Source organism: Ixodes scapularis, unplaced genomic scaffold (assembly GCF_016920785.2).
Source record: "Ixodes scapularis isolate PalLabHiFi unplaced genomic scaffold, ASM1692078v2 PGA_scaffold8__174_contigs__length_109621045, whole genome shotgun sequence".
NCBI classification, from domain to species: domain Eukaryota; kingdom Metazoa; phylum Arthropoda; class Arachnida; order Ixodida; family Ixodidae; genus Ixodes; species Ixodes scapularis.
In genome coordinates, this window is record NW_024609883.1 from 49,156,315 (window position 1) to 49,182,188 (window position 25,874).

The 25,874-nt window shown below is 45.4% G+C and overlaps 1 protein-coding gene across 1 annotated transcript; it reads right to left on the reverse strand.

Moving 5' to 3' along the window:
- Positions 1 to 2,241: 2,241 nt before the first annotated feature.
- Positions 2,242 to 20,070, reverse strand: LOC115325623 (zinc finger protein 883). The gene is made up of 2 exons (XM_040209564.3): positions 19,810 to 20,070; positions 2,242 to 9,279 (listed from the first exon to the last, which is right to left on the reverse strand). The coding sequence occupies exons 1-2, from the start codon at positions 19,829 to 19,831 to the stop codon at positions 7,469 to 7,471; spliced, it is 1,833 nt and encodes a 610-aa protein (XP_040065498.1). The 5' UTR covers positions 19,832 to 20,070; the 3' UTR covers positions 2,242 to 7,468.
- Positions 20,071 to 25,874: the final 5,804 nt, after the last annotated feature.

The following is a 25,874-nucleotide window of genomic DNA, read 5'->3' on the forward strand; positions in this document are numbered from 1 at the left end:
ATTCAGTGGTCCTGTGCCGCCTTCACGATCTTATGAGCTTGAGAAGAGGCGGCCATTTCTATGGAGCCGATTCGGGTCACGGAGCTGGGCAAGTATGTGAACAGAAAACAGTCACTGTCGGACGCGATGGCTAGTAGCGTCCGCTGCATTTATTAGTCGAGTCCGCCGACACCCAGAGATCCGCGCTGACTTAGGGATTTATTTGCCTTTTAGGCGGAGAGCTCAGCATCATTCCAGCCATATGCTGGGGCCTGGTGTCCACTTGCGAGTCGCGATCGCTTTTATACAGTGTGTGCAGAGGTAAACAAAAAGAAACATGGGCGAACTTCCCGGGGGGAGTATGTTGCTTCCGGTTGGCTATTTGCAACTTTCACAACTTATGTGGAGAGCAAGTCGTCCGCTTTTTGCGCAGGAGCAAGAGGTGGCTACTTCACAAAAACGCAGAGCTCTGATTAGCTTTGACTGAAAGGGTAGTAGGTATACTTCGATGCTAAATGCCTTGGGGTCTACCCACTATTTTTTTTTTTTTTCAATCGGCCAATAGGTGCTCGGCGCTCTGACATCATTGCATCCCCTGTGAAAGAAGCAGGCGAACTTGCACTCCTCATAGGGTGTGCCCTGGTGCCAATCAAAATGGCTGTCATCTGGATGATCGTCGTAGAAGAGCAGTATAAAGCTGGTCCTGCGACGTGCGAATAATTCTAGTTTTGCTATATACGAGCAGTATTAGAACCTTGCTTTATTTTTTCATGACAGAAAGCTGTACGCAAGCATCTTTATTGTGAAGCCGATCATAGGATCATCTAGGAATTGGGGAGTGTGATTCGCACCCCGCGATACCTCCATCGCTGAAAGTTTAAAAAAAAATCTTTTTGAGGACCCGCAGTGAAGAACTTTAGAAGTTTCACCGCCAAACCCCAACCGTGGTGCCTCCTGAAATTTACTTATATGGGATCGACATGCTTTCTTGATCCCTTGGATGAAAAGAATGACCACTTGTTCCTCTAAGAAATTACATATCTGCCAAAGGTATCGTGGGTCCATATACTTGAGAGAGACTTAAAACCTACCAGTCTTTAAATGCATTCAACTAGTTTGTGAATGGCGTGGCATCGGCCATGGGCACCTACCTCCAACAGGTGCCGAAGATATGTGCCAAGCTTCCCCACAGGAGTGCCAAATCGGGTCATGGTTCTACCAAACGTTCTACCAAAAGTTTTTATTACGGTCCCTTCATTGTGACTAGAGTCTGTAATGTATAATTTTCTAAGGCTTTGACTTGCTTGCTTCAATATTTCAGGTTTCTTTTCAACAGCTCCGTGTCATCTCATAATTCTATGTGCCGTAATGGCAAGGTTGGCACCTGTTGTTGGCCTGTTGTACCAAGATGGTTGAGGCACCGCAGTTGCCTCACCCTCTCCTTTATAACATGTTGGTGTGCATCGGCCGCTCAAAAGCAAGACACTGGCGTATTTCCAGAGCGTAGCTCGCATGCACATGCTCACTATTGAACCAAGATCCATCACGCAATCATCCAAACACAACTTAAATATACACATTTGCAAGTCCGGCTTTGGGGCGCCGCCATCTTGGTCGGTCCGGGTGCGCTTGAACGCATCATAATCCGATTACGAAGCCTTGCTAAGGTGTCGTAATCAGATTATGGCCGTGCCAAAGCGCACCCCAACTGAGCAAGATGCCGGCGCCCCGAGACTGGGCTTGCAAATCTGTATAGAACCGGAAGTATTTCTTTCCCCTTGTCATGGCGGCCAGGAGTGGACTGAACATCCTGTATAGACCGAACGAAGGGATTTACAGCGCCCGTCACTGGTTCTGGGAGAGTATGTCAGTGTTGCCCGACTGCACTGGGCTGTAGGTTATCTCGTCAGTGGGCTGTGACAGGCTGCAGAGGCACAATTCCAGACACTGGTGGCAGCAAAATTGCCATGTTTTATTGTTTCTATTGTGTTTTATGGCGAATAGAACTTCTCGAGGCCTTCAAAAAAGCATTGCACCATTTTTGGAAACAAAAACAAACAAATGAAAGCTATTTTTGTTGAGTTTGTGCACGACATTACAAATGCAACTGTTTGTTTCATTTAATGCTGTTTTTTTAAGATGGCTAGTACTCGGCCGTCTCAATCTACAAAGGTCTTAACTGTTGATAATATTTGGCCACACAAGATAGCCGAAATTCATGGGTATTCCCCGCTCACAACATACGAGTCTCATCAATCGAACAACATATTGTATGTACATACCCCAACGTGCTGCATTATCCAAACAGGGTTTATTTGAAAAATGTCTTGTATAAAGCAAAATATCCAATATTTTCATAGTAACCGGAGACACAGAAGATTAAAAATCAGACAAAAGAGTCGCAAGTTTCAAACACAGCTTGCCTGTGCTATTTACCCTTTCTTCGACGACATCCAATATACATGTCTACGACAGTCACCTCACGCCGATCGAACGGAATCGGGCTTGTTTTAGGGCACATTTTGACGAGAGCTGCTTTTTACACAGCACCAAAGCAAAGGAACGGATGTCCGTTTTTGGATGTGTGTTTTTGGTTTTTGCCGAGTACACAGGGTGACCACATTTCTGGGGACGCGGAGTGAGTGGATTAGGACGAGCCAAAGAAACGACACACAGCTGTCAAGCTACCATCTTGTTTATCGTACAAAGAGTGTTCATGTATTTTGGTGGTTTGCTGTCTTTGTTACGAGTCTAAAACTACAGTTCAACCTGTTTTTTCTTTTGTGGGTGTGTGTGGGCTTTCAACGTCCGTTTGTAGAGAACTTAATTTTGCTGAACAATTTTGGTTGGGTCCCTTCTACTCCTACTGATATTGTTCTGAGCCTTGGTGTGTTTGGAACGAACTGGCTTAGAAATTGGGTCACCTGGAGAACAAAGCTTGTTTCTTTGTTTGCTTTTTTGCATTGTGGATGACCTTGGGAAGTGGACAGAAAAGCGTGGTAGGAAATAGGGTTTGTTAGCTGAGTTTGAGATGCTGTCTGCTTCCTCTCTTCTGTCCCCTCTAATTTAACGTCAAGTTCCTTCCCAGTCTAGGGGTTTCAAGATCATGATGAACACTCCTTCGTTTGCGCACTCGGGGTATGAGCCGAACACATCTTAGTGGAACTGAGCAGCAACGCTTCACTCTCTCTAACAAATTTTCACGTGTACCGAGCAGGGACCCATGGAACAAGCATGAAGGCGGACTCGTCACATGACGGATGTGTGCTGATGCTTCAAGCTACTGTCGGGTGTATATGAGCACACTTAATGGACGTGTTTCTAGTGCAACAGATCTAAAATTTGCACTTGGGCACAAATTAAAAAAAGATGTTTTAAGAATTTCTTTACATAATAAAGGAGCAAGGCCGCGGACTGCGACAAAAATGTCGGTCTGGAAGCTGCATTTAGAATTGGTATTTTTTTATGAAGACGAAGACAAGATCAGTGGTGGAACTGATGAGTGGTGATTCGAAGCAACTCTTGTAGCAGGGAAAAACGGGTTTTGGAGCAGAAATTCTCACTTTTTGAGCAGAAAGTTTTGAGCTTTCATGCCAGAAAAGTTTATACAACTCTTCGAAAATTAGCCTGTAGAAAAAACTGCAGTTTTTGGAGTGTCAAGACACTAAAGTGTTATGCCTGCAGGAGACCTGACTTCTACAGATATTTATTCATTTATTGAACAATCATATGCCGGTAATTTTGTATATGTCTCAATTAACCTATTAGGAGTTCTGATGGAGTCTTCGGTCTGTGTTTGACATAAAAGTATGCTTTTGGCTACTTTGTAGCAAAAGTCGATGCTTGAAGGAGAAACTGCATTCAATCCTAACAGGAAACGACTCTGCACGGAATATTTCAAGCCCGCAGACGATGCCGTTGGAAGTGCAAAGAAACAGACTCTCTGGACAACTTTGTTACTTCATGCGCTTTAAGAGCGCCGGTGTAAATGAAAATTAGATTCTTTTTTCAAAATGAGAAAGGCAAAAACGTAACTGTTGTGCACTTTGTACATATCAATGTACTTGACTCCATAAATTGCATTTCACACTTTTGACTCGATGTATGCTGTGCCCTATGCTGTTCCATATTCTAGTGCATATATTCAGCTTAGTAAACTTTCAGTTAAGTGAATTATTTCCTTTGATCCCTTGAAGTTCGCTCAATTGAGAGTTTACTGTATTTGATATATGCTCTTCGTTTCTTGCTTTGCAATACACGCAAATTCTCGCATAAACATGCTCGCTCTGACTTAGTAAGCATGCGCGATGGAGCAAAATGCCTCATGCAAGCCAAAGATCCTTTTATTTAATCTTATCCAGAGATCATTGATGCTCAAAGGCTTCAAAAGCTGTACGGTACAATTCCAGCTTGGAGACCATTCTTACATATTCTCGATCATAAAAAAGGTGCCATTTATTCACATAATTTTGTCTTTTCTATACAACTCAATTTGATCTCAGACACCATAGCATTTTGGTAAAGAACCTCTGCAACAGTGTGAATTTTCAACTATGCCACCTATATCATCATTTTGTTTAAATTCAGTAAACAATACTTCGAGTGAAAAAAAAACGCAATAAGCTGAAAAACTCAGTATACAAATCACCACCAGTGAAACTCCATAAGTTATTATTCCATGTAGTTTCACACAGACTAAAATTGACACTGATAATGATGTGATTGCATGGAATTGTTTCAAAGGCAGTGAAAATAGGTTTGATTTCCTCAGACAAGGTAAAAGAAGCAAAAAACGAAGCTGAAAATGTTTAGATATATTTTACTTTAGCCAAAAACAGCAAATCTAGAGCAACGCACCTTGGGGAAACGAGCAAAAGTATGACTCTGTTAGTGTTCCAATGCAGCCCATTGAGAAGTCTGCTTTTGATTAATCTCGCTGAGCAGAAAAATTTAAGCCTTGTCACCACAGCTGACTTTAAGTGATCCTTCACTCACCATCAATTAATTTTAATGCAATGACAAGGAGTGGCACTCTGTTGAAACAAGAAAGACCTTGTGCACAAGACATGTGGTAAACCAAACATTTTTTTTAACATTGCGGGTATTGGTAAGACCAATGTTTTGTCAATCTATATAAAAACACCACTAAAGGAACACTAAAATGAAAACAAATAAACATTTTTTTGGAAGTGCTTGTTTCGGACATGTATTTCGTCTAAATTTTTGCATAGAAAACAAGCATTTCTTTGCACAATATTTCTGTTGTTAGACCCAGCTTAGGTGTAAGTAGCTCACTCTAAGCCCCACCCAGAAACAGTGTTAGCTATGCTCAATTTTTCGGCCATTACTGTTTTTGAAAATATCACGTGACCATCTTTTCGCCTTTGGTTTCGAACGATAACAAACATGGCTGCCGGCAATTGCGGCCATTAATTTTAGGCGCTAGAAAGCTCGTTGAGCTCGCCTGTTTTTACGAGTGCGAGTCATTTTGCGTCCACCGAGGTGTTTAGAGGAAGATATCCTCAACCGACGTAGTTTGCAGCGAACAACTGTCGCAAGTACACACCTTCGGAAGTGCTGAGAGGGTGCCTGTTTTCGGAATGGGACTATTCTTTGTTCAGCCTTAAGACCCGTTCACACTCTTGCAACCGAGTAAGACCGAGAGAGACCAGACCGGTTTTTAAGCCTCTCGCGACCTCTTAGGCCCAGCTCCGCTGCATCGCATCCGGTCCTAAGTCGCAAAAGGCTTAAAAACCAGTCTGGTCTCTCTCGGTCAAAGTCGGTTGCAAGAGTGTGAACGGCGCTTTAAGCAGAGTACGGTGGGAGCTACGTGCCCACCAGTCCAATCAGCCGCGTCCCTCTTATCAACTGATCTGGCTCTTTGTGCATGGGTATGGCCAGGAGCGTGATGACGTGGCGAAAGAGAGGCGTACGACAGGCCCAACAAGGACATAACTTCCACCGCAGTCCCAGCTTAGGGGGGAACACAGTATTGCATAAGCCTAGCATTCCACGTCAAATATTTTTCTTGATCTGGCTTAATTTGTTTGTTTCCGCATTTGGATCCTGAATAAATGCGCTGGTTCCCGTAAAATCAGGCCTGCTACTCTGATAATCATGCAACTGCCGTGATTGCAACGATGCTTTCAGTATTGAGAGGTAAACTACAGAGGTTAAGAAATTGCGAGCCTTTTCGCAGAAAGAAATTGGGAGTTCACCTCCTGCCAGGTTTGTTGAGGTATGTTTCTGTCATGTCGCTTCCGAAGGCTGGAAGCTCTCGTTTTGAGCAGTGCATCTGGTCTGCTAAAGGCAATATGTTTAGGTTGCATTTTTTAATTGTGCGTCATGACACTAACCCTCCTTGATCGTGGCCGCTATGCAAGAAAAGAAGAGAAAAACTGAAAGGACAGCATATTTATTTTGGAGAATTTTTTCAGTCCTTTCGGTCACTACATATTGCACATTGACAGACGCTGACAGATGCTTGTATTGTACCATTGCTTGTGCATGATGGAAAGCTAGGACGCCGCTTTCATGGTCGCGTCTTGAGAGCTTTGCAAAGAGCTTTACACGGAAGTGGAATAGCAGACAAACACAAGCAATGGAGGATGCAGACGCACCGCTCTTATGGCTGTATCTTACAGGTGTTGCAGACGACGATAAATGGTGGTAGATTAGCAGACAATGCTAGAGGCTGCTGCACGTCTGCCCGCACAACTAGCAGGCGGTGTCAGATGCCAGACCAGATGCACCGGACGTCGCCTCGGGGAGACTAGGCTTGCGAGCATGTTTGGCCGAGCAGCCAAGCCACTCTCTAGTAATGGGCGGGACCGCTAATCTGCGGGCAGGGCTTAGAGCAGGCAGTGATCTCCATCCAAATTGTGTCTAACAGCGTAAACATTGTGCGAAAAAATATTGTTTCCCGTAGAAAAATAATTTTAAAAAATGTGTAATATATGTCTAGACCAGGGGTGGCCAAGCTGCGGCTAGCGAACCGCATGGGGCTCACAACTACCCCCCCCCAACACACACACCCCCCTCCCTCCCGGTCACACGACCGCTTGCCCAAAAAGAGAAATGGAACGCGTTTTATATTAAAGGAGAGGTTGCGGTTTGGTAGTCTTGTGCTACTGTTACCTTACGTACAGTTGGACTACTTTTGACTCCGATAGATTGAGAGTAGTTTGAGTTTCGTTCATTCCTCTGGACAAAAGTTTGTCCCCCCCTTTGGCTCTTACAAGTTTCGTGGTTTTGTTTGCGGCTCTCAGGCCGCGTCAGCCTGGCCACCCCTAATCTAAACCCTTTAAAAAAAATTTTTTTTTTTTATTTCAGTCTAAGTTTGTGATGCTTACATCTTCACACGTGCCTGCTGAAGCAAGACAAATCAATAATTGTTCCGAGATGGCCAGCAATTGTAACACACATGCTCGAGTGATGGATTCGATAAACATTCCAAAGGACTTCGGCCTGCTTTGCAATTATAAGGCCTTTAACCAGTGTGCTTTTCTCGCACGTGGCTGATAAGATAGGATCTCCGAGCAAAGGTTTTCGTACAATGCTCACACTTGTAGCGTTTTTCACTTTTATGTGTCTGCATGTGGTGACTAAGAGCATCATTCCGAGTAAAGGCTTCAGGGCATTGCTCGCACTTGTAAGGTTTTTCACCTGCGTGTGTTCGAACATGCCTGACAAGTCCATATTTCAAAGCAAAGACTTTGGGACAATGCTTGCACTTGTAAGGGTTATCATCCCTGTGCAATTGCATGTGGCTGATAAAATAGGACCTTCGAAGAAAGGTTTTAGCACAATGCTCACACTTGTGGCGGTATCCACTTTTATGTGTCAGCATATGGTTACTAAGAGTATCACTTCGAATACAGACTTTAGGGCACTGCTTGCATTTGTAAGGCTTTTCACCTTTGTGCAAGCGAACATGGTTGGCAAGAGCATGTTTCCCAGCAAAGACTTTGGGACAATGCTTGCACTTGTAACATATTTTACGGGTAAATGTCTGAATATTGCCATCAAGAGAATCACTCTGAGAAAGAGATTTGGGGCACTGATAAGGCTTTTCATCCTTGTGTGTTTCAATGTGATCGGTCAACAGTTCAAGTCGACTGAACGCCTCGAGGCACTGCTTGCATTTATATGGCATTTCACACGTGTGTGCTTCATTGTGCATAATCAAACGGCTCTTACAAGCAAAGGCACGAGGACAATGCTCGCACTTGTAAGGTTTTTTTTCTGTGTGTGTTGCAATGTGGTGCTTCAGAGCACCTCTTGTAACAAAAGCTTTAGGACAATGCTCGCACCTGTAAGGTTTTTCAGCTGTGTGTGTTAGAATGTGGTCTTTCAGAGCATCACTTGCAACAAAAGCTTTAGGACAATGCTTGCACTTGTAAGGTTTTTCACCCTTGTGTGTTCGAATGTGGTACTTCAGTTTAGAGCTTCCATCAAAGGCTCTGGGACACAGCTTGCACTTGAAACGGTTTTCAACTGTGTGTGTTTGAATGTGCTTAGCCAGGGCTCCAAGCCGAATAAAAGTCATAGGGCATAGCTTACACTTGTAAGGGTTTTCATCTTTGTGCAATAACATGTGGCTGATAAGACAGGATCTCCGAATAAAGGTTTTGGCACAATGCTCACATTTGTGACGTCTTTCACCTTTATGTGTCTGCATATGGTCGTTAAGAGTATAACTCAGAACAAAGGCTTTAGGGCATTGCTCGCACTTGTAAGGTTTTTCAGCAGTGTATGTTTCAGTGGGACTGGTCAGGGCCTTAGGATAAACAAGGCTTTCGGGGCATAACTCGTCCTTGGAAGGTCTTTCATTTTTGTGCATTCGAGTGTGGGTGGCAAAGCCCCGCTTAGACGAAAAACTTTCGGGACAACGCTTGCACTTGTACGGTGTTTCACCTGTGTGCTCTCTAATGTGAATTGTCAAAAATTCAGGCTTTCTGAAAGTTTGGGGGCACAGTACACACCCAAAGGGTTTTTCAGCCACGTGAATCGGAATGTACACAAGCTCGGTGAAGGTTTCGGGCACATTCAGGGTGCTGGAAGAGTTCAGCGACGTACCAGGTCTGTCGATCACTACAGGAGTACTTAATATGGACCTAGATCTAAGCAATGAGAAACAATGCTGGTCCTTGGGCTGTTCTTCGTCTCCATGGCCAAGAAGGTGGCTCGTGAGTTCACGCGGATCTGTGGTGACATGGTCGCAAAAACAGCATCTGAACAGAATCTCTTCGGTGGCTTTCAACATGCAGCTGGTCTCTCCCAACAGTGCAGCTCGTTCCCCTAAAAAGAAAATCCGTATGTTTATAATTGTAAACACACAGCATACACAACTAAGATAGCCATATGGTTAAGAAATGAGCAGTCATATTACTTTGCAAAATACTTTGCTCACAGGCCGTGGTTTCATTTCTTTACAACCATTAGATTCAGTTCATGGCAACACTAAAATACTTTCCATTAAAGGCAACTCCGGCCAATATTGTACAATTTGGGATTACAACTGCCTTCAACTCAGTGAGTGTCCCTGAATTTGGGGGCAAGTGTTTGTGGCATGAATACAAGGCTATGAGTGCCCGTGCACTCGTACACCTCAAGAACCAAAGAAAGCTGTGCAGTCTTCAGTACTAAAATGCCACAAAGGTTGACCCCGAGTATTTATTTGTTTTTTTTTTTTTTTTGTTCTTGCAGAAATTAATATCAATGGTATAGACCTTTTCATCTCTGCAGTTACCCGACCGGCGGATAGAGGGCCACTGGCGCACTCGCCACCATTGGGTGGCTTCAATTTGATTGGTTTCGGTTTCAGCGCGCTCGTGGCCGTGTTTATCTGTTATGTCAGTTTCGCATAAATTCATAATACAAATGTGCCCATTAAAGCACACAACTAATAGAGCGGTGGTACTGAGCCAATCTGAGAACCACGAAGTAGTTTTGGGTCGTATTTGCGGAGTTTCTTACGAACACCTTACGATGCATCTGGTCATGTTTGTCGTTAATTTCGATCAGGTTCGGCGGCAAAACGACTATGATGCACAAGGAGGATTTCAACCGACTATGGCCGTACCTACCGACCCTAGTTTCCATAAAAATTAAATAAAAAGTCGGAAGACACCTAAGCACTTATGAGTTGTGAATGCGAAAGCATGAATGTCCAATGAAACGCCGCGGAGTGATGCGCAGAGTTTTGTGACGCGAGTAATGTTTTCGAGTAGTGGCAGAAGCACCGGCGACGATATGGAGCTAGAGGCAGCGCCATGTTCGGCGGTGGCGAGACGAGCAGAAGAAGCCTTTGAGCGTGCGCCAACGTGTCCGTTTTAACCGGCGCGGGGCCCGTAGTGGCATGGGGTTGCGGCGGTTAGTTTTATCAGCGCACTGGCAGCACGGACACACAGCGACATCTGGCGGCAATCATTGAAACTGACGCGCACAGCGGCCAATGGGAGGCTCATCGCCGCGCGCCAGCCAATGTTACCTTTGGGATCAGGGAAACTAGGTACCGTTTTCGCGCTTCAAACTGATGATGTCGGCTCGCTCCATGAGACAGTTAATGCTTTCGCATTAATAAAGAGACTAATGAGTAGATGTATAGTAAAAATGCAGGTTTAATACCTGATTAAAAACCTCCTGAATCGCAAAAAACATATGAAGTCGCCAGTTCACTGCACACTGTCTGATTTTTGCGGACACCAACTTTTTGTGAACTTTAGACACTTGAAACGTACCCTATAATAACGCAGATATTCTAAGAAATAAGTGATATTTTCTCGGGCTGTTTCCTTTAAAGAAATTAAGTACTCGAGAAATATTTCGATAATCTGTCCTAGGTCGGGTGGGAAATTCCTTTAGCTATTGACCCTGCTAAAGTACTTATCAGCAGCATTTCACAACGTTGACATTTGATTACAACATGCTTGACACATCAGATGAGTGACAGGCCCATCAATTGAAGTCTGAAATGCTTTGTTTGTATAAACTTTGCCAAATAAAATTAAAGGGTCCGAAAGAAGTGATTGCCCATACGTTTGGCTGAAGTCGAATGCTAGGCACGACTTCATGAACCTGTAAGACAGATCTCCATTGAAACTGATGCGATCTAGAATCAATAATGCTGAAATCGGGTTATTTCTATATAGATGGCTACTTTTTGGCATAACATAATGTGAGCCCTAAGCACTCTCAAACCATCTGTCGCACATTTCCTTTTTTTTTTTTTTTGATAGGGGTTTTTGTGTTAAAATAATTAAGATAAATAAATTAAATTTTGTGTTAAAAAAAGTGAAAGCCGTTTACAACTCCCTGCAACGCCGAATTAGAGCGCAGCTCTTGAGGAAGAGGAGGGAACAGTACTGAGGGTCACGTGATCTGGGGGGGGGGGGGGGGGGGGGTCACGTGACCTGGGGGGGAAGAGTGTCACGTGACCCACAGAGACATTTTTCCGCTAGATTTAGCGGGGAAATTTTTCCGCTAGATTTAGCGGGGGAACTTTTCCGCTAGATTTAGCGGGGAAATTTTTCCGCCAAATTTAGCGGGGAAATTTTTCCGCTAGATTTAGCGGGGGAACTTTTCCGTTAGATTTAGCGGGGAAATTTTTCCGCTAGATTTAGCGGGGGAACTTTTCCTCTAGATTTAGCGGGAAATTTTCCTGGCAGTCACAATTACTGATCTATGGTCACACGTCGCTCTGCACTGGCAAATATTCCAGCATATCCGGGACACTCGTCGTCTCATTTAATTGCCTGACCCAACTTCGCGGAGTCCAAATATCACACCCTAATTTTTCTAAACCTGATTTTGTGAAAACCAGTGAGTTATGAAAACGTTATTTGAAACTGAAACTGTGGAGGAACATGAAAACCGGACTTCGAACTTTGAAAACTTGGACCTAAAAGAAATTCAAAATCTTCAAAGTTTCTTCTTTTTTTTTTTCCTTCGAATAATAGTTAAAAGATAATCTAAACCTTCAAACTTTTTTAACTTTATATAGAAAGAAGTTTGAAATTTTTCAAATTTTTCTAACTTTGTCTATAAAAATTTGAAGGGTTCGAATATTTCGAATTTTATATCCAAAGAGTTTTGAAATCTTCGAATTTCAGATTCCAGGAAATTTGAAATTTTCAAATATCTCGAATTTCAAGTTAGGAAAGTTCGAAATCTTCAAATTTATCGAACCTCAAGGTAAAAGATGTTCAAAATATTCTAACCCGAAATTTTAGAAACCGTGAAAGCTTCAGACTTTTCGAATTCGAAACTCCACTGTGATCGAAAGTTACGAATTTTTCGAATTCGAACCTCAGTCGGTACGAAAATATCAAACTTTTTCGAATTCGAACCTCAGTTCGCTTCGAAAATATCTAAACCTTTCAAAATCCAACCTAGGGTGGTTCACGACATCCCTAATCGAAATTCAAAATGATGTGCTTTGTCTTCCGCTCCACACCGTCTTGGCAGATAGTGATCCATCGTGCAGCTACAACTCCTCAATTATCTCTGCCTCAGATGAGTCAAGCATGTCATCCTCACAAGTGACCCCTTGAACACTGTTCAGCTTGCGGTGAGGATTGACGCTTATGTTGTAGTCGGAAACGTGGTTGAGTTTTAGAAGGGCATCAATTTTCTGCTTTGTGTTGACCTCGACGTGGAGATCATCAGATTCCATCTTTTTTGCACTGTAATTGGCGCCAATAACACCCTCAAGAACTTTCGAGGCCACAAAGGGGTAAGTTTGCCAAGTGGCTTGTCACCCTCAAAGTGCAACATACGAAACTTCGGGAATTTGTGCAGTTCGAAAGATTGTTTTTTCACTGTGTCAAGTGCTTCGGTGCGAACCCTTCTGGGGGGCCGATCAAAAGCTTTAAGTTTGGAACCCATATGAATGGGGAGGCTCATGTTCTTTTCGAATGACATTGGAATACTGAATACAGATCCTTCGAAAAGAAAAGCGGTTGCCTTGAGAACACACACCTCTTCCCTCAACTAGAAAGAAAGAGAGGAGTGAGCAAACAGCCTTAACTCTTCAACTTCAGAGTAGTGAATTCTAAGGAAATCATTGAATACCTGCAATTAAAAAGTCATGAGATAGGTACCGCATCCAGTATTGATGTGGAGAACCTTTTTTACTCATTACCACATGAATTATTGGAGTCAGTGAAGAAATGTATTGGAGTCAATGGAGAGCCCTCCTTCAGAGGCTCTAGTGGAATATCAACCGAGAGCTTTTTAGAGCTGTTACATTTTTATCTAACGTCCATGATTGTTGGGTGGCGGGATGGATGGTTCTCACAAAAGTCAGAAGTATGTATTAGCTCCTGCGTAGCCCCAATCCTCAGCAACATCTACCTGGGAGCGGTAGACTGTGCCATTGAAAGTGCACTTGAAAGTAAGAGTTAACAAGGTGGCCCACTATCTTGATGATTTCCTGGTTGTTCTTGAAGGTAGCAAAATTGTGCACACAGGTGAATGATATTTTGGCGACATTTACTGAGTATGGAGGGGGCCTTAGATTCACATATGAAGCCCCTCAAGAAAATGTCCTTCAGCTTTCAGACCTTTTGCTCCACCTGGGTGACACGCATGTGTGCTGCCTACGCTCAAAGAAAAAAAATTTGGATTATAGTTCTGCTCACTTTAAGATTCTCAAGAGGAGCATTGCTCTAACCTGTTTGGGCTCTGCACTAAAGAAATTGTGTTTCCACACTATGGGAGCCAACTTCACAATGCAGGTTAAGAGACTCAGAAAAGCCAGCTATCTGTTACCACTACTGGCTAATGTGGCGGACACCTTGTTGAAAAAGGCAAAAGGCCTCCAATCTAACAAGACTGATGCCAACAAAACGAGACCAGTGGTAATTCCGTATCTCCACAAGACCTCACACAATTTAAAAAACAAAGAACGTTGTTATGGGGTCCAAGTTGTTTTCTCGGCACTGCAAAAAATAAGCCAAATTTGCTCTAGAGTAAACTCGCTAGCCGAAGGTGTTACAAAACACAGGTGCAGTAAGAAACATGCCAACCCTTTTCTTCCGTGCACTTCAGGCGTGGTGTATTATATACCACTCTCGTATGGCAAGAGCTTCGTCAGTCGAACGGGCAGATGCCTTAATGATAGACTACGCGAACATGATTACTCTCTGGGAGCCACAGTAGGAGGACATCTTGCAACACGTTGTAACGAGTGCAAATGCAGTCCGTTATTCGGGGAAACAAGCATCCTAGGGAGGCACAAAGACAAACTGACTTGCGAGGTGCTGGAAGCTTGCCACATCCTATCTGCAGATAAGGAATGCATCAGTGTTGAATCAGTTGCACTAACAAACAAGGAAATTGACTTTTCAACATGCACAATAAAGAACCAGCATGAACCACGGTTGCCGCGAAACTTCAGGCAAGATGACAATGCAGCAGCCGACTACGGATGACGAGCTTGTCTTCATCTTTGGCAATGAAGAGCCCGCACGAGCCAAGATTGATGCAAAACACCCTGCATGATGGCAACGTGACGGCCAACAACGGATCTGTTGTTTAAACAAATGACCTGGTGTTTGAAGCATGTGTCTGCGAGGGAACACCCTACCATTTATTTTTCACCTTTCTTCATCTTTAATGGGAGTGATGAATTTTTATGATGTTCTTCCTTCTCTTCATCTCAGTAAATATTGTTGTGAGTAGCACTCTTTCCTGCACCTTCTCTGTTCTCTCTGTGTGTGCGCTAATACCGTTTAGAAGCCTAACCGCAGCCATGGAGCATCTATCCCCCTGGTCGATGGGTGCGGAGGTCCATTTTAAAAATCCCGCGGAGCTCTCACGCTCGCTGCGTAATCCGTAGGTAGTATGAAGACTCAGCCTTGGTTTCAGTGTTTTTGTTCCTTTTCCACATGGCAGTGATTTTGAAGCCAAGCGTTGCACCCACGGCAAGTCCTCATTTGTTACAGCCATGGCCACTTGCACCAGTCTGGTATGTGCTCACATGCGTAGCAATTCTCCCAAATCCTCCGTCGATTTTTCGGACTCTGATAGCAGTGAAGTGACAGTGAAGCCAGATTACTACATTTTAGTTCTGATGACCTGTGCCTCATCACATTGAGAAAATGTTTAGCCCAATGGCATGTCGGTTATGAGGGTTGACTTGACTTTTGGTAAATCAAAATCCTTTTCGCAAAAGTAACATTTCTTTTTCACATTTCTTTCTGTATATATCCATTCATTTTCCCGTATTAGACCAATTGTTTTTTTACAAACATTGTATCTGACGATTTTCAGAGTGAAATAGAATTAAAGTCTCTACTTTGATGTTTCCATCATTCAAAAGCCCATTCATTTAGATAGATTGTATCATATTGTAAACATAAATAGTTTGCTCCGGAAACAAATGTAACAAAAAGCCATGGAAAACAGGAATTTTCTCCATGGTCACAAAGCAGTTAAGCAGTGCAAGAACCGAGAAGCTGTCAACATTATTCCCTATCTAAACCAAGGAAAGAGAACAAATTACCAAAGGTATGATACTGATGACTTTCTGCCCAGGCAGATGTGCCCAGCCTCCGATATTTCGAGGCAGCAGCAGCAATCTGTTGTGCGCTCCACCAAATCGAGAAAAACAGTCAGGCTGCAGTAACATTTTCATGCTTGCGATTTCTGCCATTTTAAAGGGCGATATCTGCCATCTCAGCCGTACAGTACACCGCCGCCGCAGCTCGACGTTAACCCCAAGCTCAGTGCCACGGAACGACGACTGCTCGGAGACCTCTTCGGCAAATTCAGCGACTGCTTTGCGACGACGTCGAAAGTGCGCTAGACAGCAGTTGCGAAACATTGCATCGTTACCAACGAGGACACACCTGCAGTGATACAACAGATTTTTGTTGCTGATGCTAGCACGGGTGAGCACGAAAATGATGTCAGATCATCAAATTTTAGTTCCGACAGCAAGGATTTGTCAAAATGCCCGGAATATCGACAACCGTGTGTTAATAAGACTTGTTTTTGTTTCGGTTATGGATTTCATGTTCTTTGATGGTCTCACAATAAAAGTCCGGGTGGTTTGTGATTGTTGTTATCAATGTATCTGTAGGTTATATTAATCACTGTAATTTCGTCTCCGTCCACGCAGAAATCAACCTACGGTCACTACGGTCTGGCCTCCCATTATTTTGCCATGTGCTCAGCAACTGTGTGCTCAGCAGCCAGCAGCCATTGCTCCTTGCGTTCCTGCCTGGTTTTCCGCAAGCAGGTTTGACTTTCTCTGAAGCGTTATTTATTTTATTTTTTTTTTCTTGTTTTTTTTGGTCAAGGAGTTTGGCCCTTTGTGTATTAACACAGTCGCACTTCTGACATGTCTCGAGTTGTAGTTGCCGCGGATTCGATGGTGAAATACTTGTCCCAGTATTTCCCATTGAATAACCGGGTGGCTGTCAAAGTGCAGGCGTTTAGTGGCATTAGGATTGAGGCTTTGTTTTCCAAGACAATATCTGATGCCCTGCTCGATTTTGATGCCGTCATTTTGCACATTGGCACAAACAACATCAGCGTTTGTGCCAGCGCGTACATTGACAAGTACCGTCGGCTGGCCGCTCAGACCTTGGTGCAATCGCCTTTTCTTCCGTCCTTCAGAGGCAGAAGAACAGGTTCTCTTCATAGGAGTGTCAGCGTAGTCAGAGTGCCGAGACCAGGCGTTGAATGATCGGCACAGAGATGTGAACTGGCTCCTCCAGGAGTTCTGCCGCAAGAAGGGCTTCCTGTTCATCGGTGATCTCGTGGACGAGTGGCATCTGTGCATTGGCTACTGTTTTATTTGTCATGGAATAAAGTGTTTCTGGAATCTTTTACCCAGTTTCCTCGATTGAACGCTCTCAGTATGTTTGTCATTACTGGGACTAATGCATGTTTTCCCTTTCCTCACAAGTGAGATTGCGCGCTTGCGCGCAAGTCAACAACGTACGGAGCGGTTGGCTCGCACTTGTCCCCTTCGATGCACATAAGCTCGCACTAAAATGCCTCGAACCAAGCTAACCACACGCACGACGAAGCCTCAACACCTCGCTTCGGTAGCAATGCACACATGGGCAAAGGCCCCGGAGGCCGCGCCCGCACCACGTGGCTGCTCGGCTGCACGCCCACACGCACGGATGGCACGCACGCCGTCCATACGTGTGTGTAACTTCTGGACAACATAAAGATATGTATTGATACTATTTTTATGATGCATGACATTTGCTATTAGTCTTAGAAAACAATAAAGATATGGATAAATTGCTATGGATTGTGGCGAGATAAAAGAAATATGTGGAACCAGCGGTTCCACAAACCACAAAACTAAACTTATGGTAGCATACCACTTAATATTAATATCTTTGCTGAATGTCCACACGTGTGAAACGACACAGCACAACTTTTAGTAAGAAGAAATGACAATAGAAACAATAAACATTTCATAAGGGGGTCCAGCTCAGCCGGAAGCGCGCTTGCGTTTTCGAGATCCATACTTCTAAACGTGCGCCCATAGCAGACAACCCAAGGTGGTGTCCCCGCTTTCGCATGTTTCAAATTTCGGCTGCATGGTGGTGACACGGTTCAATCTCAAGGCGCATACTTGGCTTCCGGCCTCATCTTTCTTGAGATCTACAAAAGCGAAGATGTATGAGGGCACTGTTTTAGGAATGTGCTTTATCTTCCTGCAATATATTCTCTCCAAAGAGTCCACCAAGCAATATTGAAAGTCACTATTTCTTGGGTATGAAGCATGCGATTGGATCAGAGTCCTCCCCGAACGTCAACGCCGCAGTCGTATTTGATGCGGGCCAAGCTGAGTTCACTCCGAACACCGACGCAACCCTCGTCTCCAGCATGTGCCTTGGACCTACGTCCCAAGATTATGTCGAACACCGGCAGCCACCATGTTGGCGGTCTATATGAAGGCCAATTGCAATGAAAGCCTTGGTAAACTGAGCCACGTTGGGCTGTGGCAGTATACATGTCGCAAAGATTGTTTTATCGGCATGCTCCGCGACAGAGTAGCTGTCAAGTTAGAAACTACAAGTGGCAGGGAAGGGATGCGGTCGTACGGTACCGAGTTTGAGGGACGCATTTCATAGCGGCGAGTGACAGCACTTTTGTACTGTTGTGTCTGTTTGCGCACGCCTTTGCGTCAGCTTGACCTGTTCATGATGTGCATGCCCTTTAAAGTTCACCTTCATCCAACCGTTTCTACGCTTCGAGCGCACCTTTGGGGCTCCCTCGCCGAGTATGGGCGAGCGTGTCGCACCGCGAGCCCAGACAGGCGGCAATTGGTCGGCAGCGGCCCCGAGTGCACGCTTGCCAACACGCCGCCGCCGGGGCATTGGCTTGTGCCGTCTACAACACAATAAACTTATGTTAGATACCCACTACTTTGAGAAATCTGAACCACTTTACCGCGAGCCGCTTGTCCCAACCCAACACCCCTTCGTGTCAAAACTATATTCGTAGTGGCATCGCACCAACGCCAAAAACTTCTGCAAGTACTGGCTGAACATTATCAACTTAAGCTCAACAGTTCTTTCAAATTCACACGTCAAAAGAAAGGTATCTTTGTCGAAAATATGGTGCATGTTAGCGCATGTCCGGGCAGTTAGCGGCATCCTACGCCTTCGGGAAGCGCATCTCCGAGGTGTCACGTCAACCACAGCATGGTGCAGGGTCCTTTCCCCTGGTGCGACATCACGTGCAAGGCATGTATATATGCTCAGAGTTAATGACCAAAGAATGACAGACTAAGGTATTGGCACAGCAGCTACTAGATGGTGCAGAAAAGGGTCTATTGAAAACTGATCATTTTGTTATATTCAAGGTGGAGCACTGGGACAATCATGTGGCGCTCCCTTCCGGCCTAACCTTCGTAGGCCCGCCAGGCTCGGCAGGCAACATTGATCACTCGTATTAAATAAACGCTGACGAGCACAGCCGCTCGCAGCCAGTCATTGTCCACAAATCACCAGGCTGTCTCTTCTCTCGGCGGATGCCTCGACCCTTTGTCCGCAATCCCGGGCAATCATGACAAGCACATCTTTGACCTTTTACATATGAACTACCACCATGAAAACTGAGTACATTTTGGCCACCCATACAATATCACCAGGCTTTTTTTACGACTCGCCAGTTGTTGAGTAGACCCGAAAGAGACAAGAAAGTGAAGACGGTGCTTTTGGCATGCGGGGATCCAGAGCGCAAGTTCGTCTGCTTCCTTTACAGGGGTTGTAGTCACGTCAGAACGCCGAGCTCTGATTGGCTCTGATCGAAGGATAGTGGGTAGACTTCACAGCAAGCTGCCTTGATGTCTCCCACTAAACTTTAATCGCAGCCTGTCAGAACTACTCAGCGTCCCGACGTCACCACCTCTGCCAAAGCAGCAGAAACTGCGCTCCGCATAAGAACTGGGGGGCTATGTTGCGCTTTTTGCACTCCCAGGAGACTAGGGAGAAGGAAGTGACGTCAACAACGCAGCAAATGCAGCTTGGATGTTGATTTTGTTTTCTTCTGTCAACATCCAATCTGCGTTTGCTCTAGTTGACGCCACTTCCTTCTTCCAAGTCTCCTGGGAGTGCATAAAGCGCAACATAGCACCCCTGGGATCGCTGAACGCGGGATTTTGGACAAGCGAGGATCATGAAAACGGGGTAATTGAGCGCCGTTTTCTAGACGCGGGGCTTTTGCGACGGGGATTTTGCACGCGTGGCGATCGTGCAACACCCCCGCGGTACATTGTTTGGAGACCACGGTCCCTTGGACAACCCGTGGTGTATTGTTTGGCAACCGCAGCTTTCGACCCTGGTCGCTTACCCTGCTCCGTAAACTGCTCCATTAGAAAAGACGTGTGTTCAGCTGCGTCAGATCTCGCCCCAGCTCCACCGAACCGTAGGGACCACGGAACGGGCGAACGTTTCACGACTTCTTCAGGCGTCCAAAGTTCAGAGCGTACAAAACAAAGTGGTCAGAAGTCCCAAACGGTCGAGACGTCGAGACACCAAGCCAAGCACCTGCAACATAGATCAGTGACCCTCACCGCTAGCACCAAACCCGCCAAACTGGCCCAAACAACCCTGGCTGGCTTGGCTTGGCCAGCTTGGCTTTTATAGAGCACTATATAGCCTATATAGCTCCTACGGAGCAGAGTAGCGCAATCCTTTGAACCCCGTGTTATGCCGACAACATGGCCGACAGAGCGGCTCGGCGCGAGTCACGTGGTACTCAGGGTTCCAGGAGGCGGCCCGCCCTATGGGAGAATACATGGAGATCGACATAACACGGCTGATTAAAAAACTAACGGCGAGTTCACATTTTTCAAAACTAGCCTGTCGTGAAGTTAGTAAAGCGCTAAACACTTTATCGAAGTTTTAATAATATCGGATGCCTGTGCAAATTTTGAGAAGGCAATTTCCAAGGCAATGGCGTTTGAAGCAGACGAGTTTTGCTCGCTGCGGAGATGGGCTTTTCGGGTTGGCCGGAGCGGGTCACGTGAACGGTGTGACGTCACCGTGTCGTCTGCTGCATGATGCCGCTCAGGCAATTTTAAAAAAAAAAAAAAGTTACGTCCTTGTATGGCACAAAACTTATCGCATATTATTCTAAAATGTTTCATTATTATGTCAAAAATGATTTCCATTCCGCACATCCCCACAAAACTGAAGAAACAACGATTTTCTCACGTTCTCCATGCATTTTTGACCGCAGTTGGAACCTCCGGGTGTTCGCCGCTAGTCGCAGAGAGACGGCGTTCTAGATTGCGCTACTCTAGCAAAAGCGCGCGTGTGTATGAAGGCACTCTACGCTACTTTGGCGATTTGGCCAGGTCTGGCCTCGCTTGGCTTGCCTTGCCAGCAGCCTTCACAACAAACATTCACATCGGAACGTACTACAAACTAAGTAAAAAAATTAAACTTTTTATAGGCTTGGCTACTATCACAGGAAAGGCAAAGCGTTAACATTAAATTGGCGCAGAACAATTAGGTAAAAAGAAATGTATTCGCTTGCCAGGTGGCGCAAGACACCGACCAATCCATTGTCAACAGCTGTTGTGCATTCATTAATTTATCCACTCCTTGAATAAAAGCTTCCTTTTTTATCCATTCATAAAAGCGATTTTCAAGTTATGGCGGGGGGATTGATCGATCCGGTAGCTGTTTGGCGAGCATGCGGCAATTGAAGAGCGTTCCGACTTAACAGGCGGCGATTTCTGTCGAGCCGATTCAATTCAGTTCAGTATCCGTCAGGCGGTCACTGTCGGACGCGATGAACACATGCCTTGCACCTACGTCATTAAAATTGCATACTGGGAGGGCTGTCGCCATTGCGCCGTACCAAATCGTCATCGCTGCATAGGAAGTTCCTTGGAGTTGCCGTCAGTTTGCCTCGCTGAGCGAAGGTTTCGCTACGTAGATGGTTGCATGTGCGGTTATTAATTGTGCAAACAGGACTAAGAGCAACAAGCATCGTGATCGTAAAACCGTCAGTGATGCGAGATTTTTAAAACTACCGAAGGTGATCTCCGCTCAGTGTCGGCGGACACACGAACTGTCAAAGAAGCGAAGGAGCATGTGGTTTGCGAAGATTAACAGGGCCGACCTGGTCGCGAACGTGAACTCACAGGTGTGCAGCGAGCACTTTGTTACAGGGAAGAAATGCTTATTGTCGTTCTCCGTTTTCGGGACGCGTTCACCCGGTTGCTGTCGCAAAATTGAATGTAAAACTCGGCGCAGTATTGTCTGCTGCGCCGAGTTTCGCGAACGTGAGCGCGTCAGCGAATGGCGTTTTTTTTTCTTTGTTTTACAGGAGCTCCTTTTAAGTTGTTCGATGACACGAACCCTGACTGGGCGCCGAGTTTGAAGCTCGGTTAGACGGACGAAGGAGATCGCTCAGCCTCGAGTCGCAGCGCTCGAGGCTCAGCGAGTTACGTTAGGTAAAAAGGCGGCGTCGAATGTCGTGTCCACGCCGACGCGAAGTTTGTAGGGATCCTCGCCGTCGCAAAGTTCCACCTCCTTCGCGTATCTCGCTCTCGTAGGCCCAACGAGCACGTCGAAGAAATCTCCGCAGAGCGGCAACGTCCGCTCCCCCGGCGACGGCATATTTAGCCCGTAGGCGCTGGTAAAAATAGATTAAAACGATTTGTTTACAAATTGTTCGAAAAACAACAAACACAAAAAAAAAGAAAAACCTATGCTCTCAAACTGAATAAACGCGTCACGGTCGGACGAAACACGCCGTCGACTACGCTTTGTAGCTTCTCCGGTCCTCCGGTGGTACTGAGCAATGGCGATCGGGGGCGGGGCATCGCGGTGTGACGTCAGGCGCAAGGCATGTATAACACCCAGAGATCCGCGCCGATTTGGGAATTCACTTGCCTTTTACGCGGGGAGCTCAGCATCACTGCAGCCGCATGCTGGGGCCTGGTGCCTGGTGTTCAGAGGTAAACAAAAGCGAAGTGGGCGAACTTCCCGGGGGAGGGGGGGTGTTATGATTTTGGTTGGCTATTTGCAACTTTCACGACCTATGTGGAGAGCAAGTCGTCTGCTTTTTACGCAGGAGCAGGAGGCGGTGACTTCAGGACGACGCAGAGCTCGGATTAGCTTTGATTGAAAGGATAGTGGGTAGACCTCAATGCTAGATGCCTTAAGGTCTACCCGCTATTTTTTTTTTTTTTTTTCAATCAGCCAATAAATTCTTGGCGTTCTGACATCATTGCATCCCCTGTGAAAGAAGCAAGCGAACTGGCACCCCGCACAGGGTGTGACCTGGGGTGCTATGTTGCGCTTTTTGGACTCCTAGGAGACTAGGGAGAAGGAAGTGACCTCAACGACACAGCAAACGCAGATTGGGTGTTGATTTCGTTTTCTTCTGTCAACATCCAATCTGCGTTTGCTCTAGTCGTTGACGTCACTTCCTTCTCCCTAGTCTCCTGGGAGTCCAAAAAGCGCAACATAGCACCCCTGGTGCCAATCAAAATGGCTGTCATCTGGATGATCGTCGCAGAACAGCAGCATAAGGTTAGGCCTGCGACGCGCGAGTAATTCTAGTTTTGCTATATACGAGCAGTGTTAGAACTTTAATTTTTCATGTCAGAAAGCTGTAGGCAAGCATCCTTATTGTGAAGCCGATCATCCAGGGACTGCGACTCTCAACCCGTGATACCACCATTGCTGAAAGTTTAAAAAAAATCTTTGTGAGGACCCGCAGTGAAGAACTTTAGAAATTCCACCGCCAAGGACCAACCGTGGTGCCTCCTGAAATTTACTTGTACGGGGTCGACATGCTTTCTTGATCCCTTGGATGAAAAGAATGACCACTAGTTCCTCAAAGAAATTACATATCTACCGAAGGTATCGTGGGTCCGTATACTTGAGAGACTTAAAACCTACTAACTTTTAAACGCATTCAACTACTTCGTGAATGGCATGGCATCAGCCATGGGCACCTACCTCCAACAGGCACCGAAGATACGCTAGCCACCATAGATACGCACTGAGCTTCCCCACGGGAGTGCCAAGTGGGGTCCTGGTTCTACCGGACGATCTACCAAAAGTTTTTATTACGGTTCCTTTAACGGGACACGAGTCTGTAATGTATAATTTTCTAAGGATTTGACATGCTTGCTTCGATAGTTCAGGTTTCTTTTCAAAAGCTCCGTGTCATCTCGTAACTCTATGTGCCGTAATGGCAATGTTGGAACCTGTTGTTGGCCTGTTGTACCGAGATGGTTGAGGCGCCGCACATGCCGCACCGTCTCCTTTATAACGTGCCAGTGCACGTCGGCCACTCAATAGGAGAACACTGGGGTATTTCCAGAGTGTAGTTCTCATGCACTTGCTCACTAAAACTCTCTTGTGTACAAATACTTGAAAGGATAAAACACCTAGGACCCCTTCAAGTATTCGTATCTATTCGCAAACACGCTGATTTTCAATTGTTACTCTTTTATGTGTCTGCTTGTGGTTAGCGAAAGAATTATTCCGCAGCCCGCGGCCTCGATTTCTCTTAAGTTTCATAAAGCTGTCGTAATATTTTTGTTTGTGCCCAAGTGCATATTTTAATTATCTGACACTGTAAACACATTCATTAATTAAGTTCACATAGAATCCCGGCAATTCGACACATTCAACATGCATCAGACCTCTGATGAGCCTCCTTTGAGCTCGTTCCATAGGTCAGTGCTGGGTATAAGTCGCTGCTCGGTATATGAAACACAACTCTGCAGAAAGACACGAACACAGCACAAAAAAAAAGGGTCAAAGAGCAGGCGAGCTGGTGCGTTTTATTCGTGATGTTTAAACCCTCACACTGGGAAGGAACTTGAAGGTTAGAAATTGGTTATGTTAAAAATATAGTTATTAGAAAAGAAGAAAAGAAGTATTTTCAAAACAGAGCTGCCATTCGCCAAAATAATCAAGTCCTTGGTAAAAAAAAAAAAAAAAAAAAAAAAGTTTTAGACAGGATGAGAGGGGAAGGATCAAGATCCGTTCCGTTCATAAAAAGGGAAAATGTCGAAAAGGCAATGCACACTTGCCTACTCACTGTGCCGACTGTGGGTGTGATGCGCGATTTCGGGAGATTAGGATCTTGGGTAGAAGCAAAGACAGCACAGCCAGAGAATTGATGGAAGCTTTTTATATAAAGAAGAACCATGACTGTGTCAGCGATACCTCGGTTTCTTTGTTTGAAAGTGAAGTGCAGTTTTTATCCGGGTTGCTGGTTCGATAATGACTATCGTGGAATGTGTCTTGGTGGATGACTTTACTATCTATTTTCGGTTTTTTTCTCGTCTGTGTAGCGTGCTGCGCATGCTCTTTCTGGATGTTCGTGGTCGATTGCGCACGAATAAAGTAGTTGAAAGTTTGCGCTTGTCCGTGTCTACTCGCTTGTACTTGTCCCCTGTGTCGCGCAAAAAAACCTCCTTACTGAATCATGAACCAACTAGGCCAACAACAAGTTTTAATTCCGTATTTCCTCGACGCGAGTTCCCTTAGCTTGCCATGCTCGCTCCGTCTCATTTCAGAACTGGAGTAAAATTTTAGCCCGCTGGTTCGTATCTTTATATTGGTTGCTATATATCTGATCATGCTCAATTTTGCATGAATACTCCAGTTGAAGACGAGTTTGACATACCTGTGAGAGTCGAGTTGAGGGCAGAGCCAATGTCCAGCTGGCTGTTTAAAGCCGGAGGATGATCAGGAGTGACGGAGACAGCAGGTGCATCGATAGATTCCATGTCATGAAACAGCTCCGAGGTCACATGCTTCTTCGTTGCACAAGATGGATTGTCATTATCACTGTCAGCTTTCCGTTTAAAAAAGCTGGTGTCCATTTTCACTCCTGACCCCCCACCCCCCATATCAGCCCACGGTTATATAAAAAAGCGGGATTGGGTGCAGAATGTGGATCTTTCAAGCAACTGGGCCAAGAAGAGAGAGCCAGCAACAGCAACAGCAAAGTGTGCCACCCTGTCACAGATATTCGAGTGTCACGCGTGTGAACACGGTGGGTGTCAACGAGGACGGTCTGACACGCCTCTCCCGCGTGAGTTATGGCCCGGGGGAGTATCGTTGTTGACATGGTACGAACAAAGCTTCGCAGAACTGCATTATCCAAAAGAGGACGCCTGGACCCGATTTTGACCCCACCTCTTCTCCTTTCCCATGACTGCAACATGCTACGGGCGAAGGAGAAGAAAAACCCAGAGGCACATATACCGCACTGGCATGAGCAGTGGCGTAGACAGGAATTTGATTTGAGGGGTCGAACCCCCCCCCAAAAAAAAAAAAAATGCCGAAGCCGGAGAAGACAATTCTTTTGGGCGCATTTGACTGACCTTTGCCCTAATGCCTGCGATTCTTCACAACACAGGAAGTAAATGT